Consider the following 16,581-nt stretch of genomic DNA (forward strand, 5'->3'; position numbering starts at 1 on the left):
CCCAGATCAAAATTGAAAGAACCCAGTTGAGGTACGCAAAATTTGAAAGAAAAAGATGGAGGATTTGAGCTTCTAAAGGAAAAAAGTTGACCAATCAAGAGAAAAAGTATTCATGGAAACTAAAAAGTGAAGGTGAAGAAAGGGAGTTGAAGAAGTAATCTTTTTGGGTTTTCCATAGAGAAGCGGCAATTGGAGAGCACTTGAGAGTCAATGGCGGTGGTTGTGGTGGGAGCGAGTGTGGTTTGGTGATGATGGTGCAAGAGATGTGGTGGGCATAATAGAGAAGAAGACATGGAGACCGGAGCATATTTCTTTTTTATAAAATTAATATTTGAATATATTTAAGGGTATAGTACTCATGTGGGTTAGGCTATAATCTTTTAAGTGAAATAAAGTTTAAAAAACTGAGGTGGCACCATTTGATTAGTGGGTGTAAAAATGGGTGTTTAAACCACATCATTATTAAATTTAACCTCTAATATTTTTAGGGTGAAATGTGTTTCTAGGTATTGGTTGTGTGTGTTAGAGTTTCAGTCCTTATAACTCTAGGCTACTATTACAAAGGTTAGACCCTTCTGTAGTGGTAATCTGACTATGTAATATATTATAATTCTATTTAAAAAACTTTATATACTACTTTTGTGTTCGTGTGTTCAAATAAAATAAAAAAAAAGTACTGGATTGCTTGAATTCCTAAATGAAATCTTGCAAACAATAAATGTTACCATCATTGGCCTAGAAGGGCTTGATCTGCATCCAAATATGTGATCCTTTTTGGAATATTAAATGAGTAAAACCGAAGATCACTATAATAGTAATACGTCCCTAATATTTATTTAACATTTGAAATCTTTATAATGCATTCTAAAACAACCAATCAAACATGTACAGTGCCCTGTGTTACCAGCAGCAATTTATTAATACTTGCATTTAAAGATCTAGTGTTACTCTAGGCATTATATAACCTTAAACAAACAATTGCCTTCAGCAGCATAAATTTAACAGATTATATTGCATTCCCAACAATTCACTATATCCTTGCTTGTCCTTGCGAGAGACTATGGCACTAGGAAAGTGCATTTGGGGTTCAGTTGAGAATCTGCATGTGCATAGTAATTGGCTTACATTATGGGTTACCAGCTTCCAATAAATTGATTTTTTTGGGATGTTCTCTCTAGGACCGTCCATCAGACCTGGTGACCCGCTCAACCTGGCCAACCCGCCCGTGTCCGACCTGCTGCCACCCGATCCGACGACTCCGGTGGTCGGACACGGGTACCGACGAAGCTAACCCGACCCCACACGGGTCGGTTGTCGGTTTTTGGTTTCCAAACTCGTGACAACCGACCCAAACCGAATCCTTTATATTTTCGGCGAAGTATTACAATTCCCGACTAGATTCGGCGAGATCTCGCCGTTATCCAACAAAATCTAGGCCAGATCTCTACGAATCCGGCCAGATCCAGTCAAATTTCGTCCAGATCTCGACGGATCCGGCCAGATTTTGGCCAGATCTTGCCGGATTCGGCCAGATTTCATCCCCAGTGATAAACCCGATACCGACCCGACGAGACCCTAAACTGATGAGACCCAAACCGAAAAATCCGACCACCTCTCCGGGTCGGTTTCGGGCCACATTTTCCTCCACCCGAATAATTTGGGTCGGTTCCGAGTTGGGCACAAACCCAACCCGGACCGACCCGTGGACACCTCTCTCTCTCTCTCTCTCTCTCAGATTTGTCACACCATATAAAAGAAATTCACAAGATTTCCCAAATTCACTATTTATAGAATTCTAGCTTAGAATTAGTTGTCAGACCCTCTAGATTAGGGAAAAAGTGCTAAAAAATTCAAACAAATATGAATTTAAAGAAAAATATTTACGCACATGAACTCCAAATTAACATATAGGAAAACCACTTAATCTAAAAGCTCAAGCTTCAAATTACAGCAAAACGATCCAATTTTTGCACCCTACAATCATGTGCTTGAAGGCACACCTTGGGGGATGGTATCAGAGATGTTACTCCACTTTTTCTCATGTAAAATGCAATGGCAATGCCGTTGCTCATGCTCTAGCTAGGAGGGTTATTTTTATTTTTATTCTTTGTTTCATATTTACAAGTTTCACTTGAAGATATTCCTGATTACAGTCCTTGTTTTGTATGATATTTCATTTAGTATGAATAAAAATCAAAGGATTTTTTTTAATTAAAGAAATAGTTATTTTAACCATCCACATTTATTATTATTATTATTCGTAAGACTTTATTCACATTAAAGTCCTACTAATATATAGTTTAACTATTTCCGTCACCTTCATGCGATAGGCATACATTCAGCAACTGTAAGGTCCCTCTAGCTAAGTGTTGCCTTAATTGTTCATTTCAACTTCGGTCTAATTTTGTTACTATAAAGTTTGTTATCTACTGTACATATATTAGAAATCATATAGCAACTAAACCACTGAAGAAGATGAATTGTGCAGTTGTGCGACATGTAGCTTAGGCTCAATAATGTTTGTTTTTTACTACAAGTCGTATTAGTGTAATATTTTATACGTGTAGATCCGTGATTTTCAAGTCCTTGATACACATGCGTGTCAGTTCCTTATTGGAAGCTAGCGGGGTTAGTTATTTCCATTATACTGTATAACGGTTAGGAAGGTTGTTAGTTTAGTTTTTTCTGTTTTTGCTTAATCTCTCTTGCTCGGTTTCTAAGTGTATATAATCTGAGCACCTTGATGTATTTTTATTTCGACCAATCAATAAAATTACTCGGCAAGTTTCTTGCACAATTGCTCTTTTAACAACAGTTTTTTGGTTTCTCTAATGACATCTTGCAGACATTTATTGACAATTGGCCTTGAGGGGATACCGAGTTTTGCATCCAAATATCTGATTTTGAACACAGGGCTATACAAAGCGCAAACTATAACTAGAAATTTCCCATTACTTTTTTTTTTCTTTTTTTAATTTTTAAATACGACTCAGTTGGAATATATAAGAGTGAATGAATAAAAACAAAAAGCATAATATACGTCCCTAATCTCTATTTCACTTCATTTGAAAATTAAAATCTTAATGCATTCCAAAATAGCTAATCAAACATATATATAATCACAGTGCCCTGAAATCTGTGTTTCCTGAAGCACATTATTAATACTGGCAATTAAACATCTAATACTAGTAGTATACCCTAGGCATTACATAATCTTAAACTAGCAATTGCGTTTAGCAGAATAAATTTGACAGATTATATAGCATTCCAAACAATTCAGTATATCCTTGCCTATCCTGGTGAGACAGTGTGGCCCTAGGGAAGTGCATTTGGGGTTGATAAAAGTTGCGAAACCATGTGCATAGTTGGTCTACATTCTGGATTAGAATGCAATTGCCAGCTTTATGATGACTATCAGTTGACTCTGAACCTGAAGTGTGGGAGGTGGAAGGTGCATGTCTAACAAATCTTTTAAAAAAAAAATTCTCCCCCACAATTGAAGCAAGTAGAATGGGGATCATTTCACTGGATGTCTTCTTTTGATCACTTCTATAGCCAAAACTCCAAAGCTATAAGCATAACATTTCTCAGTTATCTTCATTGTATAAGCAAGCTCTACAAACAAACAAAATATATATTATGCCAATGTGTTAATATGCTCTATGTTCTACGTTAATTAAAAAATGAAGTGTATTACCTGGTGCAACATAACCATATGTGCTTGTAAGTGATGTCCAATTAGATGAGTCTTGATTAAGAAGCTCAGCTATGTCAATGTCTAATACATGAGCCTCATATTGAGAGTCCAACAAAATATTTTTGCTTGATATGTCCCTATGAACAACTGGTGGTGAGCAATCATGGTGCATGTAAGACAAAGCGTGAGCCACACCTTCAATGATATTCACTCTCTTATTCCATGAATAGTAATAAAAATAAGCTAAATAATAAAATAAGTTGGCAAAAATAATTTTTGCCAAACACACACTCAATTGATCAAATATGTTGTTGCTGAACAAATGAAAATGGGGAAAAGTAAGAAAACAAGGTTGGATTTGTTGTTGTTCCAAGCTTCAACGCCATTTGGCCATCTCCATCCTACATATCCCATATATTTACTTGAAAACCGCTTATACATTTTTAATTATACTAAAGCAATCCATATTTGAAACATGAATTTCTCTGTTGGTATCTTTTTTATTTACATAAAAACCTCAGCAGAATGATCAAAAATCAGTCATATGTATTCTTTTTAACCATTGTATTCTCCTTGAAGTTATACTTTGTCACCTCATTAATTGATTTTTATATTATTTTTACTAATACTATTTTAAGTCTTTATCTGCCCTCTTTTATTATTCTTAAAATCAACTCACTTTTCCTCACTAGTGAATTAATTATTCTATTTTGCACATAATCAAGCCATCTCAAGCAACTCTTATCTTTTTATCAGTGGGGATCACCTTTAACTTTAAGCAAATTTTCTTATTTTGAATCCTATTAAAATAGGCAAAGTATATTAAATCTTGAATAATAAATATGTAAAATAAAAGATGAACAATATTTATTAAAAAAAAATCCAAGTACAATCCAAAATCATTACAATTCTCTATTGATTCAAGTTTGTTTGCTCGGTGCAATCTGTATAGTATTATAAGCCAATTCTTTAAATTTCTTTCCTGCATGTTCTATTGCACTTTAAATTTAATCTTCACTACAATTTATACAATATACCCGCGTAGCATAACCAATAATCGATATGTTACAACAAGAAAGGAATTCAAAGGTGACAAAAGAAATTCACCTTTTCCATCCAAAGAAATGCTAAGGTTTCAATGTCAAAGAAACAACTGAAGAGGGCTTGAATTTTCGGACTTTACTTGGATTATCTGGCTGAAAGAGAACCTCAGTACTCGATCTCCACTCTGAAGCTGAAGTCCTTTCACTCCGATAATCCTGGGGAGCATACAGAACTTGGAGCGTTAAGTAAGTCGTATGAATCTTAGAGAAACCATAGGAGAGAGATAGATGAAACAGCATCTAAGAGATGTATGTGTGTGCACGCATGCATATATATAAGAGAAGAATAAGGCCTCACTTATTAAAGGGCATTAACTCATCACTGTGTATTCCTTCAGACAACTAGTGATTGGCAAAATTCGGGGAATATACAGTCATTTGCTTAGTCTTTTGATAACCTTTTCAACAGTAATGACTGCAAAAACCTGTTAATCTTGTTAAAAAAAATTATTGGTAAATTATGCAAGCACCTGGTGGGTATTGAACTAATTGAACACGTAAACTCACCCTCCACCCTTCTTTTATAAGGGGAGGACATGCCATCTGAGCTAAAGCTCATTGGCCTTCATTAGCCTTGTTGGAAAATGCAAACTACTCCATAAATGTAGCATACTGTACAACACTCAGTGTTTTTATCTACATATCATTTATCATTTTTTTAATAAGTGGAAGATCCATTGAATGAGATGGCCTGAGTAGCAATCTTTATTTCTTGATACTGCATCCCACAGCTTATTTTTTACTTTTTAATCACACAGTAACAGGTAGTAACTGTTAATATGATTTTAGGGCTAAGGCACATACAGAAATTGAATTATCTATTCTTCTTTTTTTTATAATTCAATAACAAAAATCTTTTTTTATTTTGGTTATTGAATTATTAAAAAAGAAAAAATGATTTTAAGGCACGTGCAGAAATTGGCCAACCAGATATCTAACCTTAACTATGAGCTATGAGACTCTGGCTCCTTCCTTAAAAATACCAGATTTTCAGTACTCCAACATAACTGTGCAAAAAGTAAGCAAAACTTGCAAAAAAATGGGAGATCCAAACATGCTTGTCTTTTGGATGATCAGGCAACTAACTTTTGATTTTCTGATGTTTCTCAAAGCATGATGTCTTCTTGTTTCCCCTTGAATTCCAGAAATTCCTCAAGGAAATTTATTTCCTTTAAGCTCCAGCCTGCAGAAGCTATTAAGAAACAACTGTTCGACAACCATTTAAACTTTAGTGCTGAAACGGAATATAACCAACTATTTAGCAACTTAATTCTGTATGAGGCCAGCAACTTAAAATTGAAATAACTTTTGCATGATTAGATCATACGAGTCTTTTTATAAGCATTTGAAATTATACGGTACCTATTGCTAAAATTAGAATCTCTGGGAATCAATTATTATCAAAAAACAAAAATCTCAGGGAATCAATAAAATCTACAAGAAGAAGCACATTAGTGGTCACGAGAGCACTTGAACAAACAATCACAAAAGCACTAATGTCAACTCAATAATAGACAGCTTCACACCACAAAAGATAAAATTATTTCATTACCTCCAAAAGTCACCATGAAATGCATTTCAAGTAATCAAAACAAATTTCCTATCACGATTCAATAAATGTTTCAAGCAAAGTTTAATATCATCCACCAGACATTTGACATTAGACACAAATATATAGGAATATGCAGACAACATATGCACAACAATTTTAAGGTATAAATAGCAACACACCTATCCCACGTTGGAGCTGTGCTAAGGGTGAAATTTGGCTTCTGATATCTGGATTCATGCATCTCTTTCTTTCCACCATGAAAGGTACCACTGGTCAAAGGTTATGACTTCAGAAGGAAAATAGCTTGATTGGATGGCACAAGGAGATTTTATAAAAATATTCACATAAATAGAAATTTAGCTAAAATTTAAACTAAGATGAAATAATTTAGTATTAGCAGACACTGAAATAAGGCAGTATTTATTTTTCCCGATAGCAAACAAATTTCGGCATATCTAGTGAATTAAATCCTAAATTATGTGAGCTTCAGTTCTGAACCCTTCCATCAGCTTCCAACCAAAACACAACTTAGCAAAAAATTCTGCTCAGACTTCGTAAGCAACAAATGCTTGAAAATTTGCAAAGCCTTTAGAGAAGAAACAACAAAAAGATGAATGTGCAAATGGTTCCATGAAGTAAATTACACCCAAAAGTAAAAGCCCCTGAAGACCCTCTCAAAAAAGCTCAAGAAATGAGAATAATCGCATATTAACCATCAACAAAGAAAATGTTCTCACACGATTTGGCCAATGAAATTATTAACAGATAGAAATATGGCAATGGGGCACAGACTTAATACAATAACACTGCCTAATCATAAAAATCACTAATTGCAGACACTGATAGTTAGAACATATGAGTACACTTCAAACTCGATTAGATGAACTGTTTATCTATTTTAATAATCACATCATTGGGGAAATTTCCATGCATATGGAAATTATGGATTAGGCAGATCAACTTTACAACTTATTACAAGGGAATGAGCTCATATTATGACATTGCTGCTCAGTTAAGCAACCAACATAATTAAATTTTTTTTAATATTCCTTTCAATGTTTCAAAATATAATCTTGGTAATACAAGAAGAGTTTTCGAAACTATTTCTTTATTGGTAAAGTACACACGTACCCAATTATAGTTTTGAGCCAAGAACCTTACCCCTCTACCCATTTTTAGTATATAGTATTATCTAAAATTTGATCCATACATTCATCCATGGAATGCTCAAAATTTCAAACAGGCAGCAACAAAAGTTCTGTACCTTAGGTCCCAATTAAATTCAACAATGTGGCTGAATTAATCAATACATCACATCTTCTTAAAAGCCCAATCAAAGCAACTTATTCACAAAAATATACCTCATGAGAAACTAAAACAATAACACCAACAAGAAGAAAGATTAATCTAATAAACCTTGCAATTGAATCTCAAACAAGCAAACTCATACCTTGCAATGCATTTACATATCTATAAAATTTGGAAATGTGAAAGAAAGTTGACATCTACTAATTACTTTCACATATTTAAATTACCAAAAAAAGTTCAAGCAATCAAAAATAGAAAAGATAAAATCGAACAAAATTAGAAGATGTAAACTGTTTGGTAATGGAGAAAACAAAGGAAAGCAAAAGAAAACTTTTGAGTAACTAAAGAGAGGAACCAAATCCGAGATTCGAAACTTACCGATGAGTGCTGGAGTGACCAGGAAGAGATAACGTGAATATTCCAGCGAACAACTCAGAAATTTGGAGAGAGAGAGAGAGCGACTAATAAGTCGGTGAATTCAATTGAGAACGAAAATATATTTGAGGGTAGTTCTGTAATTAAGATTCTAGTTAACTTCAGTCTTTGTGGTTGAATATTCAAGCTCTTGGATAATGTTGTTCTAGTAATATTGTTTGTATTTTTTGAAAATACATGTAGATGAAAAAGTGTGTAAAATTACGTGTAATGTTGTTTAAACACTGAAAAATATTGTTTAAACAATGATAACAAACGGCTCTCAATATTTGAAATCCGAGGTTCAAAAAATTAAAAAAAAAAGTTATTGGTATGGAAAATTTTATCATTTAAAATAAATAAATTATCACATCTATAGGATTTTTTTTTGTTGGGGGGGGGGGGGGCTAAATCTATAGATAGATAATATTAAAAATATTTTTTTAAATTAATTTTTTTTATGGAAAATAATTGTAGGGTCACAATTTGGGGTCCAAGCCCAAAATGTATGGAGTCTTGGTCCAATAAGCCCAATACAATGAATTTGTAAAGAATGGGTCAAAAAACTAGGTCCTAATGAGTTGAATAACGGCTAGTATTGAGTTGCAAGACGATCAAACACAAATAAAGGATGCTGATATTAATAAACTTTCAGTCCGAGGAGGTTAAACCTATATATAATAATCACTCTTGAATATCAGAATGATTTAGATTGCTATACTATTTTTTCTCTCTATTTTCCAATCCATTTCTCATGGAGAGTCTTTCACATTATATAGCCCCTTTTAGGCCATCTTGATCCTACACTTGTTGATCATTTGAATCCCTACTTGAGTGCTCGTCCCATCAGACACCCATTTCAGCCTTCTATGAGTTGTGATAGCCAAGGCAGCACTGTTCAGAGGTCTTCTTCACATAAATGTGGCTAGAAAAGTAGCTGCAGTGCATTTAATGTGGTGGTAGCAACTTTTCCTTAAATAGTTTGTGTTTCCTTCTTTCTCGTATGTTCATGAGGCACATTCCTATCGTTAGAGTCTTTTGGAGGGTCCCTCTAATTGCTAGAGTACACACTTGAGCTACATTCGTCGCATCCGAGGAGGTATTCCTCCTCGGATCATCTTCCATTCATTCCTTAATTATGAGATTTTAACTGGGGATCCCTTAACAACTATTTGCCTCTCCTTGGACTTGTCAATTGTCTCGGGTGAAGCCCAAAACCCAATATATGATCTTGGGCCCTTACCCCTACAATATTTTTTAACCAAAAAAATAATTCAAGGCAAGTGTTTTTTCCAAAACATGTCTAGAATTTTATGTACACATAGTGGTGGCTCTGAGAAATTTTTCTACAGTTAGTTATCAACCGACTTAAATTATACAAAATCTTCTAAATAGAGAACTTAAACATATTTGTATTATGGATTATCAAAATATATATATATATATATATATATATATATTAGCATTACAAAGAGAGCGCGCGCACAAACACACATGAAATTTTACCATTTCCTTTTATTGAAATAAAAATTCAGCTCAAATTTAATTTTTGTTGTTTCAATATTTTTGTTGTATTTATAACATTACTCTATTAAAAAGAATTTTTCTTAATACTTTAATTTTTATTATGTCCATTACTCTATTAACAATTTAACTAAACTCAAATTTTTTGTTGTTGCATTTTTGTTGTGTTAACAATATTATTTTTGTTGTTACTAACTTATTGGTCTTTGTAACCGTGTTTTTATTTATTAGTCTTTGTAATTGTCCAATTGCCTTTTAACTATTTTACTTAATAGCTAGTCATAACATTTTGCTTCGCTATCATTTTTTTTAGGGGGTAGTTTGGACTTTGAAGGACACAAGAGTACCAACTACAATGACTGTCAGGATTAGGAAGATTGATGTGCACAGCCTCAGCATCTTCTTTGTTTTATTTTCAAATTGTGTATGCTGAGGGCCATTTCAATTTTGATCTAATAAAGTTCGTTATCCACTGTACATTTGTTAGAAATCTAGCTAACCAGCAACTAAACCATGGATTTAAAGAAAACATGAAGAAGATGAATTGTTAGGCTCAATCATGTTTTCTACTACAAGGAATAAGTGTAATATTTTATACATGTGCAGATCACGTGATCCTTTAAGTCCTTGATTCACATGCGTGTCAGTCCCTAATTGGTAGTTAGGAAGATTGTTAAATTCAGTTTTCTGTTTTTGCTTAATCTCTCTTGCTCTGTTTCTAAAAGTCTATATAATAACAGCACCTTGATTTATTTTATTTCGGCTAACCAATAAAATTACTCAGCAAGTTTCTTGGACAGTGGCTCTTTTAAAAACATTTTTTGTTTCTCTAATGGCATCTGGTAGACAAGAATTGTTACCATCATTTATTGACAATTAGCTTAGAAGGGATACTGATTTTGCATCCAAGTATCTGATTTTGACAACAGGGTCATACAAAGTGCAAACCATAACTAAGAATTTTCTCATTACCTTTAATACGCCTCAGTTGGAATATAAATGGCTAAAACCCAAGATCACAATAATACGTCTCTAATATCTATTTTACATTTGGAATCTTTATAATGCATACCAAAATAACCAATCAAACACATATAATCTCAGTGCCCTGAAACCTGTGTTACCAAAAGCAATTTATAGTACTTGCAATTAAAGTTCTAGTAGTACTCTAGGCATTACATAATCTGAAACAAACAATTTCCTTCAACAACATAAATTTGACAGAATATAGTGTCATTTATAATTCATATCCTTTCTTGTCCTAGTTAGACTATGGATGGCTCTAGGAAAGTGCAGTTCATCTTGATAACACTTGAGAGACCATGTGCATGGTTGGTCTAGATTCTGGATTAGCATTCAAGAATGCAATTGCCAACTTTACAATGAGTATCAATTGATTCTCAACCTCAAGAGTGGGAGGCAGAAGACGTATATCTAACAAATCATTCAGCAATAAATTCTCTCCCACAGATGAAGCAGATAAAGTGGAGATGGTTTCACCAGGATGCCTTCCTTGGATCACTTCAATAGCCAAAACTCCAAAGCTAAACACATCACACTTCTCAGTTATCTTCATCGTATAAGCAAACTCTACAAACAAACAGGATATCATGTCAACGTGTTCATATGCTGTATCTTCTACGTTGATTAAAAAAATTAAGTCTATTACTTGGTGCAATATATCCATATGTGCCAGCAAATGAAGTCCAATTGGATGAGTCTTGATTAAGAAGCTTAGCTATGCCAAAGTCTGAAACATGAGCCTCATACTATGAATCCAGCAAAACATTTTTGCTTGATATGTCCCTGTGAACAATTGGTGGTGAGCAATCATGGTGCAAGTAAGACAAAGCGTGCACCACACCTTTGATGATATTCACTCTCTTGCTCCAATCCAATTCTTTAGCTCCTCCATCATCGCTCAAAATTGTGGCCAAGCTACCCCTTTCAAGGTACTCATAAATCAAAATTGAGAATTGTGAATGTGAACAAAAGCCATGCAATTTCACAATATTTCGATGCCGAATTTCTGTTAATGCCCTTACCTCATTTAAGAACTCTTTCTGCTGCGCAATCTCACCATCACACAAGGATCTAAGTTTCTTCACTGCAACTATGACTCCTGATTTTAGCTTGGCTTTATAGACAATTCCATTTCCTCCCTTCCCAATGCAAAATTTAGCATCAAATCCCTCAGTTGTGTCTATGATTTCCTGGAACATCATTCTTCCATCAAAATAGGATATTGTAAACACTTTTTCCCTGTCCATGCCGTTTGCTCGGTTTTTCTGTGGATCTCTCCTTTTTCTTTGTAAAACAATGAAAATTATGAGGAATACCAATACGAGTGAAAGTGCGCCTAGAAGAGGGAAAATGATTTTGTGTTCCTTTTTTGAAATATGTTTTCCTACCACACAGTGTTTCAATCCTGAAACATTTCCACACAATCCCTTATTATGTCTTAATGCTTCTATGGGTGCATTTTGAAATGCTTTGCTATTGAGAAGAGGACCCTCCAACTCATTGAAGGATATGTCAACATCTGACAGCCCACGCATTTTTTCAAATGCAATCAGAATGAAACCAGAGAGTTTATTATGGGAGACATTCAATACCTCCAAACTTTGCAATTTGTGGATTTGTGAAGGTATCTCTCTTTCGAGCAAGTTATAACTTAAATCTAGCTGTGACAAATGTGGTAAATTACACAACTCAACTGGAATGCCTTGGCTAAATTTGTTGTTGCTCATATTCAAGTAATTTAGTTTCAAAAGGGTCCCCACATTTTTGGGGATTGAGTTGGTGGATAGATCCAAATACTCAAGATTTGTTAACAACCTAAGCTCCAGAGGTATATCCCCTGAAAGTTGATTTCCATTCAACATCAATTCCAACAAGGAAGTCAACTTTCCAAATTCTTTTGAAAGCTCCCCAACCAACTTATTAAAAGAAAGATCAAGTAATTGGAGTTGAATTAAATCTCCAATTACAAGAGGTACGCCACCAGTAATATTGTTCCCAGCAATGCGTAGGGCGGTTAGTTGTGGGCACCTGCTCCAATTGTGTGAGATTTCACCGTAAAATCTATTGTAACTTAGGTCCATGAACTTCAGTTTACTATAGGCACCAAAATCTTCAGATATATTTCCAAAGAGTTGGTTTCTTTCAAGGCGAACTCTAGTTAAGCTCACGCAGTTTCTCAAGGTTTTCGGTATTGGACCTATGAGATGATTGACGTATGCAGTAAAGTTTCTAAGAGATCCACTTTGACATAAGTTTTGTGGCAATAAGCCAGTGAAGTGGTTTGTATCGAGCTGCAGCACAACCAACTTCATCAAGTTTCCTATCTCTTGAGGAATGGGACCATGATAGGGTTGGCCTATCTTCAAAAATCTTTTGTCTCTCTTATGTGAAGGTCTAGAATTTTGAAGAAAGGAATCCATGCAATTCAGCTTGAACCAAAATCTACCAACTAAAAAGGGCAACTGATGATATAAACTATACAATATTTTTAAATAACAAATCACAACACAGATAGGAACATAAAAATTCAATGCATCCAATAGTTTGAATTATCTAAAGATTCTAAACCCTCTACATCTAAACCCATCAATCTATGAATTCAATTATAATTCACCCATGATCCAATTCTACGCATCACATATGAAAATAATAATAATAGCAAAGTAATGTAAATCAAAACCAATAACCAAAAATTAAAGAAAGAATCTTCCACCTCTAGAGGAAGAAGCCCAAGTTTGAAAACCCACTAAAGTGTTCGAGTTCTACCACAATAAGACATAAAGCAGAAGAAACCATAGCCCCTAAAGTAAATACAATTAATTTTTTTTTGGAAAACCCTTTTTAAGGCTGGTGAACTAAAGGCAAATCATTCAGTCATAGCAACCCAAAATACCAAAAGTACAGGGTAGGTAGGTTTTCAATTGAAAGAGAATCAGAATTCTTACCCAGGGTTAGGATTTTGCTCTTCAGAGAAGGTTGGCTTCAGTTGCAAATTCTTTGAATTTGATGGTGGCAAGGAAACTATATATGTACATAAAAACGTTACACATACAAAACAAAGAAAGATTTGGCAGCATTACACACACAAAACAAAGTTCTAAAAGATAAGGTTTAGGATTTTGGTTTCAATTAGTCAAAATATAATCCAAGAACCAAGAAAACATCAATTACATCCTAACCTCTTTATTTTCTTGCAGAACACAGAGAACAAACCATCAAAAAAAGAAAAAGAAAAAAACACTTTTCATATCAAACTTTGCTTCAAGATTAGCCAGGTTTTCTCATCTATGTGAATTGTGGACCATTGCATTAATCAACCAAATTTCGGTTCACAATTTGCAAAATTTAGGCAAAAATTCATAACACATTGATAGACTTAACAATAATAAACAATTAGAGTGAAAGATTTATAGAGAAAACAGTAAAGATCGTAACGTACCTCAGCGGAACAACCACGAACCTCGCGGAGAATGACCTTAGGGAAGCCATTGACGTTTTCGTCATCTTCTCTCTCTCGCTCGCCTTTTCTTTTTTCCTGATTGTGGAATAGTTAAGAGAATGAATCATATTAGGGTAGGGACGGCCAAGTTTTGTTTTGTTTTTTGTTTTTTAATTATAGATAAGTATCCGGTGTTTTTGAGTGAATAGAGTTTTTAACTGAGTGAAAAGAGTTTTTAATTTTATTATTTATTTTTTAAATATTATGCTAATGTGGAAAATTGTAAGAAATTCAAAGGCTTCGGTTATATATATATATATATAAATATATATATTTATATATATATATATATATTTATATATATATATATATATAGATTTGGAGAAGCCAAGAGCGCGCGTGCACACACACACACACACACACACACACACATATATATATATATATATATATATATTAAATTTGGAGAAGCCAAGAGCACATATTATATATATATATATATATACACACACACACACACACATGATGATTTATGTTGTATTAAATGATAAAATGGATTCACGGGTCTTTCCATGTTTGATTCACATGAAATATTGGGTTTGTATGGCCAAGAACTTATTCAGAGGTCATTTTGTATCAACAGACGATTCATGGTCTTTAAAGGTTTATGTCAAGCTAAACTTGTTCTTGCATACTATAATTTGTTGTGATGCAAAACAGGTAAGGTATTGTTTTAACAAGACGCAAAACTTTAAATCTACAAGAAACAAATATGAATCCACCAGAAAGAAGAGAATACCTCTCTAAAAATATTATTGGTCAATTATAGCATTGTATTTTCGTGTAGAAACTTGGAAGCCAATTTAAAGACTCCATAAAACTTGTTTGGCAAGAAAAAATATTCTTAAAGATATCCTACAATAAAAGGATTCTAATTTAACTAGAAAAATCTCAAAAACTCTTGAAATTAAGAAAATAAAATCTTAAATCCTAAAATATCAAAAATTACATAAAAATATCAAAGATTAATAAATGATAAAAATATACCCACGTATTTTTTTCCTACATCAAACCCGACCACTTGAATTCAACCTCAAGTTTTCGTTTGGAAATTGATGACTTCTGCTCAAAATAAACGGATACTTTAATACTTCAATAACTTCATTTGATTTTGGAACTTATATCATAAAGATGGATAACATAAATTTTTTTTTTTTTTTCTCATTGACCTTCAATTGATTGGCAACATCAATCACCAATGGATTGGAAATATAAACAAAGTTTTCTACTTCAAGAAAAACAATAGACTTTGCTACTTTGTCAATGGGATCTTGAAACTTTTGGGTTATGGTTTCACTATCATATTTAATTGCAAGGGTAAATTACACCCTTAAAGTTTGAAGGTGTTTGGATTTTATACCCTTAAATTTCAAAATTTAGATTTTACTCCTTAAAGTTTTGGAATTATTAGATTTTACACTTTAACGTTTCATAATTTGAATTTTATCCCCTAAATTTTAAAAGTGATAACGATAGGTTTCAATTCATAATACTGAGTAGTGAGGTTTCAATTCATAATACTGAGTAGTGAGCATTTGTCTTTGACTCCCTGTAGTTCACTGTGTCTCCTACCATCCCTTATATGGAGATGCTGCTTTCAAGCCTAAGAGTAGATGCATGGAATGACTTAGAAATCTGGGACATTTTGTAATCGAACAACTACTTCATAGGAAACTGCATCTCTATATTGGTTTAGTGATATCTAGCACTACATGGGAGTCATGTCCAGATTGTAGCTGTAACAGATATGATACCTCTCAGATATATTAATGACTACGTTTTACTGTAACTCTTGGTAAATCCTCTGTACAGGCTCCTTCGTTCATATTTGTCGATGAAAATTGATGCTATTGCTGGAAGGCATGCAAGAAAGGATCCTCAAAGAAGGGCAACATTTGAGGCTCTGATTGCACAGCTTGATGGGGAGTAAGTGTATTAATTTAGCCTGTTTGCAGTCTTCTCTTCTCCTGGAAAATACTTCTGAAGGCTATTCAGAAGCTTATAGTATGACGGGTTTTCGTGGTAACTCTTGTCCGATGGATCTTTAGACGGATCACTAGGGAAGGTTGTGCTTGCTCTTTCTATGTAGACAGCAAGGTCTAGGGCTAAGATTTTAAAGGAAAAGGAGACCAAATAGCAGAATCTTAGCAGTTGTCTGCACCTCAGTGCTGTGAAGTGGACTCTGCTCTCACATGAAAACTGTTAACTTGCAACGACGGCTTGTTTGAGGACATGCAATTACTTACTGTATGTGCACGGGAGTTATTTTTATTCTTTTATGGTTTAAAAAATGCTTGTTAACAACACAATGGGTCAGAGAAAGATACTTCCCAAGCACTAGGATTGCACCCTTCTATTGTGTCTTTCTTTTTAATGAGTTACTCATGAAAGAAAGGAGTCTTAGAAAGAACATGAAGTAACATAAAAAAAAATAATAATAATAAAAAAAAAAAAAAAAAAA

At 33.8% G+C, this 16,581-nt stretch overlaps 1 protein-coding gene across 1 annotated transcript; it reads right to left on the bottom strand.

Moving 5' to 3' along the window:
• Window positions 1-3,517: 3,517 nt before the first annotated feature.
• On the bottom strand, window positions 3,518-13,041 carry LOC115981415 (MDIS1-interacting receptor like kinase 2-like). Its single transcript, XM_031103549.1, has 5 exons — window positions 11,463-13,041; window positions 11,268-11,348; window positions 10,920-11,188; window positions 3,698-3,911; window positions 3,518-3,615 (listed from the first exon to the last, which is right to left on the bottom strand). The coding sequence occupies exons 1-5, from the start codon at window positions 13,039-13,041 to the stop codon at window positions 3,518-3,520; spliced, it is 2,241 nt and encodes a 746-aa protein (XP_030959409.1).
• Window positions 13,042-16,581: the final 3,540 nt, after the last annotated feature.

Source organism: Quercus lobata, chromosome 3, assembly GCF_001633185.2.
Source record: "Quercus lobata isolate SW786 chromosome 3, ValleyOak3.0 Primary Assembly, whole genome shotgun sequence".
NCBI classification, from domain to species: domain Eukaryota; kingdom Viridiplantae; phylum Streptophyta; class Magnoliopsida; order Fagales; family Fagaceae; genus Quercus; species Quercus lobata.

Bases quoted from the DNA above. Each gene is read 5' to 3' on its own strand.
- LOC115981415 (XM_031103549.1), bottom strand. From the start codon at position 13,041: ATGGATTCCTTTCTTCAAAATTCTAGACCTTCACATAAGAGAGACAAA. The intron at 11,349-11,462 runs GTGTGGTGCACG...CTCATGTTTCAG, and splicing joins GAGAGTGAATATCATCAAAG to ACTTTGGCATAGCTAAGCTT. The intron at 3,616-3,697 runs GTAATACACTTC...GTTTGTTTGTAG, and splicing joins ATATGGTTATGTTGCACCAG to AGCTTGCTTATACAATGAAG.